Source organism: Bos mutus, chromosome 7, assembly GCF_027580195.1.
Source record: "Bos mutus isolate GX-2022 chromosome 7, NWIPB_WYAK_1.1, whole genome shotgun sequence".
NCBI lineage: Eukaryota > Metazoa > Chordata > Mammalia > Artiodactyla > Bovidae > Bos > Bos mutus.
The window spans coordinates 43,843,062-43,861,979 of record NC_091623.1 but is presented as its reverse complement, the minus strand read 5'-3'; the positions used below and the strand labels follow the sequence as shown (position 1 = coordinate 43,861,979).

Here is an 18,918-nt window from a genome sequence, read left to right as displayed (position 1 = left end):
CACGCCATACCTCCATCATCCCTGTCCATTCCCTTTGGGGGACCCAAAGGCAACTACAGAATTCTGATTGGCCAATCAGACATCACTTCCCTCCCATTATACACACATCTGCCTCTCTAAAGATGGACGTTCTGGGAGATACCACCCAGTAACCCTGTCTTGTCTTGCCCCCAGGTCTATGACCCCTTGCGCTTCAAGCCAGAAAACATCAAGGGGAGGTCACCGCTGGCTTTTATCCCCTTCTCAGCAGGTCCCAGGTGAGGGCATTGGGCATTTGAGGTGAGGATGGAGTAGTGGGAGGCAGGAGTCTGGGACTAAGATTCCAGGCTTAACTGTAGGGGCCAGGAAGGGGGAAAATTTAAGACTCCCCTCCCCCAGACAAAATGGCAAGGGCCTAGGGAATGGTAGGGGGCACAAGGAGGGGTCCACAGTGTGCTCAGGGGTCGGTTCCCCTGTGTTCTGGTCTGAGTTCAGGACTGGAGTGTGGGCAAGGGTCTGGGAACATGCAAGCCCACACGGGGGTTCCTGGCATGGTTAGCTTCCTTCTCTACCACTGTATGTGTAAGTTGTGGGCCGGGTGCTATGGGGCCCAGGTGAGGGTTCCGGGTGCAGTCAGAACCCCCGCTCCTGCCCACAGGAACTGCATCGGGCAGACATTCGCCATGACCGAGATGAAGGTGGTCCTGGCACTCACACTACTGCGGTTCCGCATCCTGCCAGATGAGGAGGAGCCTTGCCGGAAGCCAGAGCTGATCCTGCGGGCGGAGGGGCGGACTTTGGCTGCGGATGGAGCTGCTGAGCACAGGGCAGCAATGACGCACCCACCTTCTGGCCTGAGATCCACCATGACCATAGACACCTCACTGCAGATCCCAAGGAATAAATCTGGGACTTCGCTGGTGATACAGTGGTTAAGACTTTGTGCTTCCACTGCAAGGGTCACAGGATCCTGATCCGGGAGCTCAGGTCTGTCCCAAGCCTCATTGAGACCCAACAGGGGGCCCTTGGGGCCTGGACGGATCCAGGCAGATGGGTGTGGCTGTGAACCTGCGGGTGGGGAGGGGGGAAGGGGGAGGGAGAGGATGGGGGAATAGGGGCAAATTTTGTTATGATAGCTGGAGCTCCATCCTGGATCATTAGGACAAGATGACTTTTTAAGGAAGGTGAAGCAGAGAACGAGATGCAGTCAGGGTCAGATGACCCTGTATCCACCACTCCCTCCTTACAAACGTTTGCCATTTTTAGCTATTTGGCTGGGTTGGGGAAAATCTCTCTCTAAGCTTCAGTGCCTTTATTACATAATAGTAGCCACCTTATTGCAATGTTGTGGAGGTTTATAAAAAGCTTGTGCAAAATGACTGACTCAGTATCTGGTAAGCAGCCCTACTGAATGTGCATTCATTTCCACACTTGTTTTTGCATCACTTTCTCACATTTAAAATGCTTTAAAGTCATAAAAGTTATACTGAAGTTTGGGGACATGCGGAAACCTGCTGTTGAAGAAAATTGCCATTAGAAGATTCAGCAAATTCAAAATCTCCATAGTTAGATCTGTTACACAGTTACAAGCTGCTCTGCTGTGAAACAGACCTGAAGCTAAGGACCAAAAAGAAAATTTTTCCCTCAGAGAAGCATGACCCAGGACTTCATTTTCATCAGGACGTTCTAGGAAGTGGAGGTGAAGAGAGTCCTCAACAGTGAGAGAAGGTGGAGGGGGCAGGAATGGGGGCCACTTCCTTCAGCACCTGGGACAGTGGCTGCTCCAGGACTAGCCCCACTGAGGTGGCAGGGAGTCCTGGGATAGTCTTAGTATCAGACCCTTTGGGGGTTCTACAAGCTGGGGTCAGAAGACTTACTGGTTGAATAATAAGAAATAAATCCTATAACATGAAATTCGTAAATATTTCATGTATTCTAAGCTGAAAATTGCATATGTTTTTCTTTGCCTTCAGAGTTCTTATTAAAATGTTTTTCTTTAAAAACAAAACAGAAAAGTGGGAGGAACTGCCCTGGTGGTCCAGTAGCTTAGACTCAGAGCTCGAAATGCAGGTAGCCCAGGTTCAATATCTGGTCCACCAACGATATTCCACATGCCGCCAACTAAGAGTTTGCATTCTGTAAATAAAGATTCTGCATACTGCGACCAAGACCCAGAACAGGCAGATAAATAAGTAAATATTTATTAATGTTTTTCTTTTCCCACAAATTATACCTTGTCATAGAAAAACCCACAGTGAAGAAAAAGTAAGAAATAAAAATCATATCTATAATCCAAACATGCCAAAGTAATCACTTCATATTCTCTCACATATACTGCCAAATTTTAAAGTGAAAGTATCAGTCACACCCAGCTCTTTGCGACTCCATGAACTGCAGCCTGCCAGGCTTCTCTGCCCATGAAATTCTCCTAGCAAGACTACTGGAGTGGGTAGCTATTCCCTTCTCCAGGGGATCTTACTGACCCAGGGATCGAACCTGACTCTCACACATTGCAGGCAGATTCTTTACCGACTGAGCCACCAGAGAAGCCTATGAAATACACATTCTCAGAGGCCACGTGTGCTCAAGAGTCTACAAAATCTTTAGCAGAGGATGGTTTCGATCCATCGACCTCTGGGTTATGGGCCCAGCACGCTTCCGCTGCGCCACTCTGCTCTGACTTTTTAACTTTAAATTTCTATATAGTCTTTAACAGTAAAAATTTGACTTTACTTCTGAATGTATTACATTTACATATAATCTCCCTTTTAAATTTTTATTTTACTGGCTAAAAGCAGTAAGATACTGAAAGATACCGAGCATCATGAGTCATTAGGGAAATGCAAGTCAATGCCACAAGGTACTATCCGTTAACACCCACTAGGATAACAAAATCATAAAAATGGAAGGTCACAAGTGTAGGTGAGGATGCAGGGGTAATTGGAACCCTAGTACATTGCTATTGTGATTGTAAGAGTGCAGCCACTATGGAAACAGCTTGGTATTTTCTCAACAAATTGAGCTTAAAATTGCTCTGTGACCATACCATCCTATGCCCGGGCACGTATCCGAAAGAATTGAAAACAGAAGTTTGAACAAAAAGTTGTATACAACCCTTCAGTAGTGGCACATCCACAGTTGCCTAAAGTTGAATATTTGGGAACCAATTCAATACCCATTAACAGATGAGCGAATAAATAAAATAAGTTATATCCATAACAAGAAATGTTGTTGTTGAATTACTAAGTCATATCCGACTCTTTGCAACCACATGGACTGCAGCACCCCAGACTCCTCTGTCCTCCACTGTCTCCTGGAGTTAGCTCAAATTCACGTCCATTGCATCAGTGATGCCATCCAAACATCTCATCCTCTGCCGCCCCCTTCTCCTCCTGCCCTCAGTCTTTCCCAGCATTAGGGTCTTTTTCAGTGAGTCAGCTCTTCTCATCCGATGGCCAGAGTATTTGAAATTCAGTTTCAGCATCAGTCCTTTCAATGAATGTTAAGGGTTGATTTCCTTTAGGATTGACTGGTTTGATCTCCTTGCTGTCCAAGAGATTCTCAAGGGTCTTCTCCAGCACCACAATTCAAAAGCATCAATTCTTCAGCACTCAGCCTTCTTTATGGTCCAACTCTCACAGCCATACATGACTACTGAATAAAGCATAGCTTTGACAGTACAGACCCTTGTCAGCAAAGCAATGTCCCTGCTTTTTAATGTGCTGTCTAGGTTTGTCATAGCTTTTCTTCCCAAGGAGCAAGTGTCTTTTATTTATTTATTTATTTTTTACAACATAGGGAATATAGGCAATATTTTATAATAACTACACATGGAATACAATCTTTAAAAGTTGTGGATAACTCTATGCTTATAACATATAATATGAAATATCAAATATACTTCAATTTTTAAAAAAAGAGAAAAAGGATAACCCCAATGGATAATTTCCATTTGACATTTTTTTAAAATCATCCGAATTGTCCAGGAAGCTAAGATCATCAACAGAAAATTGATGTCACATGTTGTCATTGTCAAACTACTAGTAAAATAATCAAGTAAAGCAGTCTGTAAGGAATTGGAAGAAAGGGAAAAAAATATATCCATTTGCCTCAGGATATGTCTGTCCACGAATGACTGCAAGTTTATTTTATGCTAATTTATTAGATGGTGAGGAGGTTGAGGAGAAAGGAAAGTACAAGGCTTTGTTGCTATGTTCCTTTTTCAGGAATAGTTTCAGTTGACTCATCTCAAAAATGAACAAATAAATCACAGAAAGTTGTTTGGTTCTTTTAAGATCCACAGCCACACAGCAAGTAACAGACATACTTAATCCAGTCTACTGGGACAGGTTCCATCCCCTTTTTAGGTGAAAAATTGTGCTTTGGTTTCTGATGATCTAGAGAGCTATCTCATTTTCAGGTGACTAGCGTTTTGTACACAATTACTGAACACATTTGATCTATATTCATTTTTCTATAAATTATGAGCCAGTAAAATCATTCTTCCCCTAATAATTCTCCTTTGCCTATTTTAAAGAGAAGCAAAAATATAAGGCCCTTGATAACTCATTGCCAATGTCATGGTTAATTATTTTTCATAGTCAAAAATATTTAGGTATATGAATATTTGTAACCCTTCCATGCTTTAATCACAATATTAGAGAGTTCAGTCAATCTTTTAATCATGATTTAATATCTTTGTGTATGGTTTTTCTTCAAAATTTCAGTAGTATCACATATTTTGTATAAGAAATGCAAAAATAAAAAAGATGAAAATATATTAAACAGTTGCAAATCATTAGGAGATTCAAAACTAGAGAGAATAAGTGGTATTTCAGAAAAAATGGAAGAGAATTATAAGTGGCTTACAATATTCTCCAGTTCGATTGAAAATGGCTTTGTTTTTAATCATTTCCTTCCCCCCACTATTGTACAGATGGGATATTGAGTTTCATTTTTCATTGTTAGTCTCAGTCTCAAAGTAAATATTAAAGTTGTTCTTATAATTATGATTATAAGTTCCCACGGGGAAGGGAAAACAAATATTCACTCTTTCCTTGGCATTGCACTAGGTGTTGTACATGCATTACTGAAAATTTTACAATGAAGAAATGTAAAGGACAGGATGCACTTGAAAGCAAACTCAGGTGCATCTAAATTTTCTATAATATCTCAAGACGGCTAGTTTCATCTAGGAACAGGGCATTGTCTACTGATTTCCTTGACTTGTCGAACTCATTTTTTTTTCTTTTTAAAAAATTTTTATTTTTAATTGGAGCCTAATTGCTTTACAATGTTGTGTTGGTTTCTGCTGTACGCAAGTGTCTTTTAATTTCATGGCTGTAGTTAAACATCCACAGTGATTTTTAAGCCCAAGAAAATAAAATTTGTCACTGCTTCCACTTTTCCCCCTTCTATTTGCCATGAAGTGATGGAACCAGATGTCATGATCTTAATTTTTCTAATGTTGAGTTTTAAGCCAGCTTTTTCACTCTACTTTTTCACTCTACTCTTTCACTCTCATCAAGAAGGGTTTTGCTTTCTGCTATATGAGTGATATCATCTACATATCTCAGGTTGTTGACATTTCTCCTGACAATCTTGATTCCAGCTTGTGATTCATCCAGCCTAGCATTTCACATGATGTATTTTGCATATGAGTTAAATAAGCAGGGTGACAATATACAACCTTACCATATTCCTTTCCCAATTTTGAACCAGTCCGTTATTCCATGTCCGGTTCTAATTGCTGCTTCTTAGCCCACATACAGAATTCTCAGTAGTCAGGTGAGGTGACCTGATACTCCCACCTCTTTAAGAATTTTCCACAGTTTGTTGTGATCCACACAGTCAAAGGTTTTAGCATAGTCGATGAAGCAGAACAAAGCATTTTATTGGGTCATAAAAAGAAATGAAATAGGGAGTTCCCTGCAGGCCAGGGGTTAAGACTCTGCACTTCCAATACAAGAGGTGTAGGTTCAATCTCTGATTAGGGAACTAAGATTGCACATACCATGTTGCATGGCCAAAAAAAATTTTTTTAAAGGAGTGAAGCACTGACACATGCTTCAATATGAACGAACTTTGAAAACATTATGATGAAAGAAAGGAACTGGACACAAAAGGTCACATATTGTATGATTCTATTGATATGAAATGTGCAGAATAAGCAAATTCATATAGATAGATCTAGGAGCTGGGGGACAAAACAGATGGTGACTGCTAATGGGTACAGGTGATGGAAATATCTTGGAGCTGGATAGAGGAGAGGCGGTGGTTCACAACACTGTGAATGTACTAGATGCATGAAATTGAACACTTTTTAATGTTATGAATTCTATAATTGAATAAATTTTATTTTATGTGACTTTTACCTCAATAAAAAAAATGCTATTTTATCTTACATTTTTCTTGTTAATCTGGATTTTTCATTAAACAATATATCATGAACATCCCTCCACAATGGACTCCACATGGACTGTACAGTCCATGGAATTCTCAGATGGTAAAGGCAGATTCTTTACCAACTGCATTATCAAAAGGAAGTCCAAGAATACTGGAGTGGGTAGCCTATCGCTTCTCCAGTGGATCTTCCCAACCCAGGAATTGAACCAGGGTCTCCTGCATTGCAGGCAGATTCTTTACCAACTGAGCTATCAGGGAAGCCCTATAATTGAATAAATTTTGTTTTATGGGAGTTTTACCTCAAGAAAAAATGCTATTTTATCTTATATTTTTCTTGTTAATCTGGATTTTTCATTAAATAATAAATATATCATTAATCTAGATTTTTGCATTAAATGAAAAATCAGGAACATCCCTCCACAATGTGCAATCATCATCTTGAAGATCTTTAAAATCTTTAAGTGTTAAGTCTTCAATGCACTCTTTATTTTCATAAATGATATTATGATAGAAAACAATTTAGTTTGTCTTCACCTTACAAAAAATAATCTCTTTATGTACCTTGACAATTGGAGATATCATTATCAATTACTTATTGAGTTACTCTTAATCACATAACCTTTGGTGCAGAAATTTTATTTCTATAGCAGTAGCATCTTACATGCATCCATGTAAGATGTGGGTGTATAAGGCTTGATGACTCCACAGACGTTGGTGCTTTTGGTCCTATTAACGGAAGTAGATCACTGGAAGGGAGAAGGTGAGAACACTTCAGATTCCCCAGATAAATCCTGATCTCATCCTCACCTCAGTCTTTAAGATTGGAGTGATTAACTCACTTGCTCAAGGTCAATTAGTTGATGAGTGGTAGAGTGGAGGTAAGTTTGGTTAGCTTGGCTTCAAAGGTCATGCCTCATCTCCCAAGGAAATAATTTTCAAGATGTAGCTCAGTCCCAAGTGCATTAGATTAGTGGAGACCCCCTCAAGGTTTAGTAGATGAGACTCTTTGAAGAGAGATGCTTAACTTTTTAAACGTAATATTTTTGACAGAGAATACATTCACTCATGTAGAAAATAAGATATTCAGTGAAAAGCATTGCTTCTCCATATGTACTTCACTCTCCCTTTATTTTCATCTTTAGATAAATGCTTTACTTTTTGTATAGGGCTTCCCTTGTGGCTCAGCTGGTAAAGAATCTGCCTGCAATGTAGGAGACCTGAGTTCAATCCCTGGGTTGGGAAGATCCAATGGAGAAAGGAAAGGCTACCCACTCCAGTATTCTGGCCTGGAGAATTTCATGGATTGCATAGTCCATGGGTCACAAATAGTTGGACACATTAGAGCCACTTGCACGCTCTTACTTTTTGTATGTCATTTCATAGTATATTTATGCCCATAATATATGTGCTTAATACCTTCAGCCTCATCTTAAACAAGTATGTAAGTTTATCAAATTTATAAAAAGTAAAGAGTGCTCTATTTGGTGTACAGTACTAAGTTTTGAAGTGTCTAGAGTGGTGTAACCACCACTACCAGAGTCACCCTTGATAATCAAAACATTTTCATCCCAACTCCTGCCAAACAGTGACCTATTCTTCATCCTTATCATCTGGCATCTTTCACCTAACAATGCATTTATGATTCATTCATGTTACATTATTCAGTACTTTGGTATTTTATTGCTAAGTAATATTGCATGGTATGATGAGCCACATTTTCTTCCACAGTTGGAAAACATGTGGGTTGTTTTCAATTTTGTCCTATTATAAATAAAGCTACTGTGGATATTTGTGTGTAAGTGTTCATTGGTCTTGGAGTGGGATGGCTGGGTCATATTATATGTGTACGTTTAACATTAGATGAAACAGCCAAACTATATTTCAAAGTGCACCATTTAAAATAATTTTCCAAAATTGAACCAGGAAGAAATAGAAAATCTTAACAGACCCATCACAAGCACAGAAATCGAAACTGTAATCAGAAATCTTCCAGCAAACAAAAGCCCAGGGCCAGACAGCTTCACAGCTGAATTCTACCAAAAATTTAGAGAAGAGCTAACATCTATCCTACTCAAACTCTTCCAGAAAATTGCAGAGGAAGGTAAACTTCCAAACTCATTCTATGAGGCCACCATCACCCTAATATCAAAATCAGACAAAGATGCCACAAAAAAAGGAAACTACAGGCCAATATCACTGATGAACATAGATGCAAAAATCCTTAACCAAATCCTAGCAAACAGAATCCAACAACACATTAAAAAGGTCATACATCATGACCAAGTGGGCTTTATCCCAGGGATGCAAGGATTCTTCAATATCCACAAATCAATCAATGTAATACACCACATTAACAAATTGAAAGATAAAAACCATATAATTATCTCAATAGATACAGAGAAAGCCTTTGACAAAATTCAATATCCATTTATGATAAAAAAAAAAACCCCTCCAGAAAGCAGGAGTAGAAGGAACATACCTCAACATAATAAAAGCTATATATGACAAACCCTCAGCAAACATTATCCTCAATGGTGAAAAATTGAAAGCATTTCCCTTAAAGTCAGAAACAAGACAAGGGTGCCCACTCTCACCACTACTACTCAACATAGTTTTGGAAGTTTTGGCCACAGCAATCAGAGCAGAAAAGGAAATAAAAGGAATCCAAATAGGAAAAGAAGAAGCAAAACTCTCACTGTTTGCAGATGACATGATCCTCTTCATAGAAAACCCTAAAGACTCCACCAGAAAATTACTAGAGCTAACCAATGAATATAGTAAAGTTGCAGATATAAAATTAACATAGAGAAATCCCTTGCATTCCTATACACTAACAATGAGAAAACAGAAAGAGAAATTAAGGAAACAATTCCATTCACCATTGTGACAAAAGAATAAAATACTTAGGGATATATCTACCTAAAGGAACAAAAGACCTATATATAGAAAACTATAAAATGCTGGTGAAAAAAATCAAAGAGGACACTAATAGATGGAGAAATATACTGTGTTCATGGATTGGCACAATCAATACAGTGAGAATGAGTACACTACCCAAAGCAATCTATAGATTCAATGCAATCCCTATCAAGCTACCAATGGTATTTTTCAGAGTACTAGAACAAATAATTTCACAATTTGTATGGAAATACAAAAAACCTCAAATAGCCAAAGCAATCTTGAGAAAGAAGAATGGAACTGGAGGAATCACCCTGCCTGACTTCAGGCTCTACTGCAAAGCCACAGTCATCAAGACAGTATGGTGCTGGCACAAAGACAGAAATATAGATCAATGGAACAAAATAGAAAGCCCAGAGATAAAGCCACGCTCCTATGGACAACTTATCTTTGACAAAGGAGGCAAGAATATACAATGGAGAAAAGAAAATCTAACAAGTGATGCTGGGAAAACTGATCAACCACTTTTAAAAGAATGAAACTAGAACACTTTCTAACACCATACACAAAAATAAACTCAAAATGGATTAAAGATCTAAATATAAGACCAGAAACTATAAAATTCCTAGAGGAGAACATAGGCAAAACACTCTCTGACATAAATCACACCAGGATCCTCTATGACCCACCTCCCAGAATATTGGAAATAAAAGCAAAAATAAACAAATGGGATCTAATTAAAATTAAAAGCTTCTGCACAATGAAGGAAATTATAAGTAAGGTGAAAAGACAGCCTTCAGAATGGGAGAAAATAATAGCAAATGAAGCAACTGACAAAGAATTGATCTCAAAAATATACAAGCAACTCCTGGAACTCAACTCCAGAAAAATAAACGACCCAATCAAAAAATGGGCCAAAGAACTAAATAGACGTTTCTCCAAAGAAAACATACAGATGGGTAACAAACACATGAAAAGATGCTCAACATCACTCATTATCACTCATTATTTGCATCAGAGAAATGCAAATCAAAACCACAATGAGGTACCATTTCACGCCAGTCAGAATGGCTGTTATCCAAAAGTCTACAAGCAATAAATGCTGGAAAGGGTGTGGAGAGAAGCAAACCCTCTTACACTGTTGGTGGGAATACAAACTAGTACAGCCACTATGGAGAACAATGTGGAGATTCCTTAAAAAACTGTAAATGAAACTGCCATATGACCCAGCAATCCCACTGCTGGGCATACACACCGAGGAAACCAGAATTGAAAGAGACATGTGTACCCCAATGTTCATCGCAGCACTGTTCATAATAGCCAGGACATGGAAGCAACCTAGAGGTCCATCAGCAGACGAATGGATAAGAAAGCTGTGGTACATATACACAATGGAGTATTACTCAGCCATTAAAAAGAATACATTTTAGAAAGAGATTTTTCAAAAACTAAGTATATACAGAGTGAAGTAAGCCATAAAGAAAAACACCAATACAGTATACTAACGCATATATATGGAATTTAGAAAGATGGTAATGATAACCCTGTATGCGAGACAGCAAAAGAGACACAGATGTATAGAAGTCTTTTGGACGCTGTGGGAGAGAGCGAGGGTGGGATGATTTGGGAGAATGGCATTGAAACATATATAATATCATATATGAAATGAGTCGCCAGTCCAGGTTTGATGCATGATACAGGGTGCTCCGGGCTGGTGCACTGGGATGACTCAGAGGGATGGGATGGGGAGGGAGGTGGGAGGGGGTTCAGGATGGGGAATACATGTACACCCGTGGCAGATTCATGTCAATGTATGGCAAAACCAATACAATATTGTAAAGTAATTAGCATCCAATTAAAATAAATAAATTTATATTAAAAATAAATTTATATTAAAAAATAAATAAATAAATAAATGCTTTAACTAAAATTCCCAGCTTTATTATGATATAATTGACACATAACATTTTGTCACTTTAAGCTGTACAACACAGTGATATAATAGATATATAACTTTAAAGTGATGACCACATGATGTTAGTTACTACCTCTTACCCCATCACATACTTACATTTATTTTTTTCTGACCAGAATAGTTAAGATCCCCTCTCTCAGGGACATTCAACCTTGTGACACAGTACCATGTAGTCACCATACTATACATTATATCCCCAGACTAGCTAACTTATAACTGAAAGGTTGCATCCTTTGATCAGTATCTCTTCATTTCTCAAACTCCCAGTTACCGCTACTCTACTCGTAGTTTCCTTGAGCTTGTTTTTTTTTAGATTTTTTTAGATTTATAATACATATAAGTATTATCATACTACAGTTATCCCTCAGTACTTGGCAGGGGGCGGGGGGTGGCACGGGGAATGGAGGGATTGGTTCCAAGACTCCTTGTGACATCCAAATCTGGGCATGCTCAAGCCCTTCATGTAAAATGGTGTAGTATTTGCATATAACTCACACATAACCTCCTGTATATTTGAAATTATCTCTGAGTGAGTGAGTGAAGTTGCTCAGTCGTGTCCGACTCTTTGCAACCCCGTGGACTGTAGCCCGCCAGGCTCCTCTGTCCATGGGATTCTCCAGGCAAGAATACTGGAGTGGGTTGCCATTTCCTTCTCCAGGGCATCTTCCCAACTCAAGGATCGAACCTGGGTCTCCTGCATTGCAGGCAGATGCTTTATCCTCTGAGCCACCAGGGAAGCCCTCCTTGTAAGGCCTTCTTGTTGTTGTTGTTGTTTAGTTGCTGAGTCATGTCCAACTCTTTTGTGACCCCATGGACTGTAGCCCACCAGGCTCCTCTGTCCATGGGATCCTCCAGGCGAGAATACTGGAGTGGATTTCCATTTCCTACTCCAGGGACCATCCCAACCCAGGGGTTGAATCCTTGTCTCCAGCATTAGTAGGCTGGTTCTTTACCACTGAGCTGCTAGGGAAGCCCCTTTGATGCCTAACACAATGTAAACAATATGTAAATATTTGCTGGTACACAGCAGATTCAAGTTCTGCTTTTTGGAACTTTTTGAACTTCCCCTCCTCCCCCTGAACCTTTTTGGATTGGGATTGGCTGAATCTGCAAATGCAGAATCCCCAGATATGGAAGGCTAGCTATATTTGTCTTTCTCTAACTTATTTCACTTAGTATAAGGCTGCCGAGTTTCAACCGTGTCGTCACAAACAGATTTTCCTTCTTTCTCCTGGCTGAATTATATTCCATTGTTTATTATCCATTCATCCACTGATATTGTGAGTAATGCTGCAATGAAGATCAGAATGCAGATATCTCTAGGAAATCCTGATTTCAATTTTGCTGGACCATATGGTAGCTTTATTTTTAATTTTTTGAGGAACCTCCATACCGTTTTCCATAGGTGTCCATGTCATTGAAAATTCTTATCATTAATGTCTGAGAGTTCTGGTTGTTCCCCATACTCACTGTCATCTGAAGGTGTCAGTTTCTCCCCAGCCATTCTTATGGGTATGCAATGATATATAGCACAGTGAATCTGGCTGCCAATGCAGGAGACGCAAGACACATGGGATGGATCCCAGGGTCTGGAAGATCCCCTGGAGTAGAAAACAGCAACTTACTCCAGTATTCTTGCCTGGAAAATTCCATACAGAGGAGCCTGGTGAGCTATAGACCATGGGGTTGAAAAGAGTCAGACACAACTGAGTGCCCACACACACACAAAATAATTAATGATGGTGAACATTTTTCCATGTACCTATTTGCCATCCAAATACCTTCTGTGGTAAAGCATCTTTTCAAATCTTTTGCCCATTAATTTTCCTTGAATTATCTACCTTCCGATTATTGGATTTTACATAAGTCTTTTATCGGATATATGATTTGCATGTCTTTTTTTCCAAGTGTGTGCCTGGTCTTTATCTTATATTTCTTTCACAAAGCAAAAATTTTAAATGTTTATAAAGTGCAACTTACCATTTCCTTCTTTTTATAATGTATGCTGATGATGTTATATATAAGAATGTTTTGTTTAACTTATTGGCCCAAAGATTCTCTTCTAGTTTTTTCTTCTAAAAGTTTTATATTTTTACATTATTTAATTCCATGATTCATATTAAATTGAATTTTACATAAGGTATGACATATAAGTTGACTTTTTCATGTGAATGTTCAGTTTTTCCAGTACCACTTATTGCAAAGACTGTCTTTTGAGCTTTGACTTGCCTTTTTTTTTTTTTTTTTTTTTTTTTTTGAGTTATGGACTCTCTGTTCCATTCAATTGATTTATGTGTCTAGTCTTTGGCCAGTATCATCACCCAGTCATGATTACTGCTGTTTTATAATATGTCTTGAAAGGGGTTTTGTAAATCCTTCAACTTTATTTTTCTTTTTCAGAATAATTTTGGCTATTCTAGGTCCTTTGCATTTTCATTAAAATTTTATAATCATCTTATTTCTACAAAAATTCCTCCTGAGACTGTGATTTCTCAGAATTTGTAGATCACTTTTAGGAGACTTAAGATATTACCAATATTGAGTCTTCCAGTGCATGAACATTGTATATCTCCACTAATTTGGGTCTTGTATTTCTTTTATCAGCATCTTGAAGTTTTCATCCTGGAATTCATGCACATATTTTGTCAGATTTATACCTGAGTATTCCACTTTTTCCAGTTAATGATACTTGAGAAAAATGGCATTTGAAAACATTTTCCAATTGTTTATTGATAGTGTACAGCAGAGTTGACAAATATTTTCTGTAGGGACCCATATAGTAAATATTTTAGTGCTTGTAGGCCATATTCAGTTACTCCTCCTCCCCTTCCTCCCCTCCTTTTACAATTCTTTTAAAATATAAAATGATTCTTTGCTTGTATATCTTACAAAAACAGGCCACAGGTCAGATATGGTCCACAGACCATAGTTTGCTAACCACTGGAATATAAAAATAAAATTAATTTTTTATATTGATCATATATCCTGAAGTCTATTGCATCATTCCCAGTGGAATACAAATAATGCTATTATTACATCAATCTTTCAAAAAACACTTTGCTTCATCCCACTTTCCTACCAGTTAACACAGAGTTTCTTTTCCCCACCATGGAGCGAACCCCTTCAAAAAGTTATCTGTACATAAGTTTCAAATATTTCCTCTCCCACTACAAATGGATTTTGACTTTCCACTAAGGGCTGCGATGGTGAATGAATGAGAGAGAGGAGGAAGGGAGGCATGGGGTCATAAGCCTCCTGTTTAATTCTCAAGACACACTCAGTCCTAGTCCAGTGACTGGCTGCTGTGGGGTACACATTCCTCTGCGTGTGTTGGAGACTCATGCTAGAAGATTCAGAGACAACCAGCTCTAAGACATTCAGTCTCCATGAGTGTGTGTGTAACTCTGTGACGATGTGTGGGACTGTGTGTATGCCTAGGCGTCACTGGGTGGTGGTGTGTGTGACTGTATGTATGTAATTGTGTGCATGGGTACATGCATGAGTGTCATGTGCTTTGCACATGTGTGTGCACATGTGTACAAAAGTGTGTGTGTAAATGCAAGCACATGTGGGTACATGTCACTGTGTTTGTATGTGTCTATGTGCAGATAGTATGTATGCATATGTGATTGTTTATGTAACTGTGTACATGTTATATGTGTGTAAGGATGTGAGTGTATGTATCTTGAAGTCACTGAACTACTCTAACAGTCCACACCGCGTTATGTTCCTCACATCAACAGCTGTGGGAGGCCCCTACCTCTGTCCCCAGATCTCACCCATGCAGTACTGGAAGGACATTATGGAGAAATAACGCCCTTAAAAGCAACCCTGAATAAGGACTGGTGGGTGCATGTTCTCTTCTGTCCCCCATGGACTGAGACCCAGGTGCCCACAATGTAAGCTTTCTCACTGAAGCACCCTTTACCTGCTGCCTTCCCTTCACAGTCTCTCTTCCACAGTGCCCTACTGGCATTTCCTGGGATCACTTCCCAAAGAAGCAACTTGCATTAGAAGCCTTGCCTCAGCATCACCTCAAAACAAAGTATTTATACTTGAATTCTTTCATCAGGATCTACTTCCAGAGAATGCAAACTAACACACACACACAAGCTAACTCCTCCAAACACAACAGCCTATTATTATTCCCACTTTGCTGAGGAGGAATATGAGGCACAGAGAAGGCAAGTCGCTTTCTCAAGGCCACACAGCTAGAAAGGGACAATAGACCCTAGCATTAACCATGAGTCATCTGTTCTCAAGCAAGGGCTTGTGCCTTTCATGGGAGTAAAGAACAGTGTACACTCATAGACTTCAAGAGAGCTGATGTCCATGCCAGTGGAGACCAAGGCTCATGGCTGGTGTCCGTGTCCTCCTTCTGTCATAAAATAAGTGAAATAAAGGCAATTATTCAGGCTTAGTGATGACTGTGAGCCTGGAAGTGCTGTTATTAGCAGTTAACTCACTTCAATTTATTTGAGTTTCACATTTGATTTTATTTGTAATTACCCTCAATTTTGGGGTTAGAAATTGAGGCACAGAAAGGTAAAGAGACCTGCCCAGATTCACTTAGTGGGGCCTGATTTGGCACCTGAAGTCCTAGTTCTCAATCTCAATTCTCTCTGGTTTCTACAGATCCCATGTATTGCTTGCTGCCACCTGGTTGGCATAGCACTAAGCAAGCAGTCAGCATGGTATTATGTGCAATGCTATGAATTTTTCCTTTTAAAAATATGATTTGTAATTACATAGATTACTGATCATAATGAAAAATGGTTTGCAGTCTTCATCTAAGAAAAGGGAACAATTGATTAAATGTAGACATTTAACAGAATCATTGTTCCTCCTATTCCACCACCCCATTCCAGGTGTCGGGTATAATTTTTCAACATTTTCCATGCCTACGCAAACACAGACACTCACATGACTGGGTTACTGAGGTGTCCTATCCCTTTGGTCAACATAATAGTCGGGTTCTGGCAGAGACCTCAAATGAGCTACATAAGAGTTGATTTAAGTAGGGGCTGTTTACAAAGTATGAGCTCTACAAACAAGGACTATTGCATGTCATTGGTTCTACAAGCATTAAGGCATTAATTGAGGAATTAAGGACTGTCTTTCCCATACTCTCCTGCTCAGCAGCTCCTCTAGGAGTCCCATCCTTCAAGTTTTCTGTCCACCTGAGACCACACCTCAGAGCAATTCTGGACAGGATCAAGAGAGGGCCAGGAGGAGATGGTATATCCATTGGAGATCCACTGGGCGGTGCATTCTGAATATGGTTGTATGATCCATCAATGTGGTGATACAAGGACCTCAAGATATCTCCCCACAGGGGTCACCATATTGCCTGAGATTCCACCACTATAAATGTCCCTAGATTAACCGAGCATTGTCCCTTACAAATAGGAGTAGAGCAGCATGGCAGAGGGGAAAGGCTTAGGCTTGGGGATAGGGCAAACATAGATTCCTTCCAGCTCAACAACTTAGGCTAGAGGCTTGCCTTCTTTGAGCCTCAGTTTGCTCTTCCTTTAAATAGGTATCATTCCTCCTGCTATCCTTTGGGTCTCCTGCCTGATTAGCAATGTGTTGGCCAGGAGCACTGAGGGAAGGAGGAAGTATTATCTTGTTGCAGAACATCTGACACACAATAGGTATACTTTATGTAGAACACCTCTCTCACAGAGAGAGTATAGTACTGTACTCTCTATAGTACAGCAGAGAGTACTGTACTGTATTTTATGTACAGTACCTGGCACACAGTAGGCATACTTCATGAATACCCAGGACACAGTACATGTACTTTGTGCAGTATGTTGGCAACTCAGTAGGCGTGCTTTATGGAGAACACCTGGGATACAGGAGAAATGATTTGTTTAGAGTATCCAGCATATTGTAGGCACGCTTTATGTAGAGTATCTGACATACAGTAGGCATATTTACATAAAGCACCAAGCACACAGTTGGTGCTCTTAACACAGAGTACTTTGCACATAGCAAGGATGCTTTATATAGAGCACCTGGCACTGAGTAGGAAGCCTTCTGGAGAGCATCCAATACACAGTAGGCATGCTCCATTTGCAACAGCTGGCACAGAGTGAACCAGATTTGTGAAGAGTACTTGGCATGCAGTAGATAGGGAGGGGATAAAATCAGTCCTAAAGGAAATCAACCCTGAATATTCATTGGGAGGACTGATGCTGAAGCTAAAGCTCCAATACTTTGGCCACCTGATGTGAAAAGCCGATTCACTGGAAAAGACCCTGATATTGGGAAAGACTGACAGCAAGAGGAGAAGCAGGCAACAGAGGATAAGATGGTTGGATGGCATCACTGACTCCGTGGACATCAGTTTGAGCAAACTCAGGGAGATAGTGAAGGACAGGGAAGCCTGGTGTGTTGCAGTTGATGGGGTTGCAGAGAGTCGGACACAACTTGACCACTGAACAACAGCAAGATGCGTTTTATGTCAGCACCTGATACATAGTAGGCGTGCTTTATGTAGAGTTCCTGGCGCACTACAGGCATGCTTTCTGAGGTACCTGGCACACAGTTTTTACATACAGCTCTCTACACAGAAGAGGAATATCTGTGTGGAATATTGGCACAGAGAAGCGTGAGTACTAGGTGACAGGCCTTTTCCTTCATTCCATCTTTTTGGGGGGATCCTGATCTTCCCATCTTATTGTGAGACTCTTCTTGGTTCCTCTCTCAGGCTCTCATCCAACATCCCACTTTGCCACATGGGAAGACTGAGCCCAGGGAAGGTCAGCACAGCCCACAGTCAGAGTGAGGCTGCCCACTCAGAATCTCCCAACTCTGTCCTGCCCTGAGCGGGTCTTGTTCTCTATAAGCCCCTTGCAGCCTTATCCTCAAGCCTCCAAGTGCCCTCTTCTGGCTGCGGGCTTTTTATCCCATGAGTCCAGTGCAGGTAATGCTCTTCCAGGCTGGTTTCTCTGCTCCTGTTCCCAGAAATCATCTCTCAAACAAGGCTTCGGGCTGTTTGGAGGAAGGGCTTGAATACCTTTCCAGGCTGTGACCCAGATGGTAGAAACTTCATGTCTCTGAGCTTATTGATTCTGTGCTGAGACATGGTGCATGAAGCCCTCCTGGCCCATGCATGGAGCAGAGCCCCAGACATGTTTTGGGATAAGGCTAGGGCCAGGTCCTACTTACCTGGCACCTGAATATACATTCTTCTACCTGCTGTACCTTGACCCTGGAAGGGCAGGGCTCATTGTAAACTGGGAAGCCAAGAGTCACCTTTGCCCCAGTGTGCCCACATAGGACATATTGAGTCCTGAGGACTCAGTGTCAACAATGCGTGATTCTGAGCTGGTTCACAAGCTGCTTTCAATAGCGCTGTGCTCCCCCTCCCCCCACCTTCTATGTGGGCAGCTGCCAGGTAAGGAGGAAGTAAGTAGGCTCCAGGGATTGGCTGGCTTAGCCTGGCCCCTGGCAGCTTCCCATAGGTTCAGGGGCCAAATAAAGCCATCCCAGGAGGAGAGGAGAGGAATTTGTGTGAGACAAGCCGCTCTTGACAGAAGGTGCCAGGCTGGGGGTCAACAGGCTGGGGGTCCTGGCCCAGGGTGGGGAAGGCTGCTACCCAAGGCAGGGTGGCTCCAGGGAAAGAACTGGCCAGGGAGATGAGGGAATACCAG

The 18,918-nt window shown here is 40.5% G+C and overlaps 1 protein-coding gene and 1 non-coding gene across 3 annotated transcripts in view; one reads left to right on the top strand and one right to left on the bottom strand.

Moving 5' to 3' along the window:
- Positions 1 to 3,165, top strand: part of LOC102286889 (cytochrome P450 4F3) — a 32,191-nt gene extending 29,026 nt beyond the window's left edge. For both annotated transcript variants that reach the window (XM_070373237.1, XM_005904137.3), the window contains 2 exons: positions 175 to 257; positions 638 to 3,165. In XM_070373237.1, coding sequence (XP_070229338.1) covers positions 175 to 257; positions 638 to 953 — 399 coding nt within the window. In that variant the 3' untranslated portion in view covers positions 954 to 3,165. The remainder of the gene's footprint in view (positions 1 to 174; positions 258 to 637) is intronic.
- TRNAM-CAU (transfer RNA methionine (anticodon CAU)) lies at positions 2,584 to 2,655 on the bottom strand. Its single transcript has one exon. It is a non-coding gene; the product is annotated as a tRNA-Met (tRNA).
- Positions 3,166 to 18,918: the final 15,753 nt, after the last annotated feature.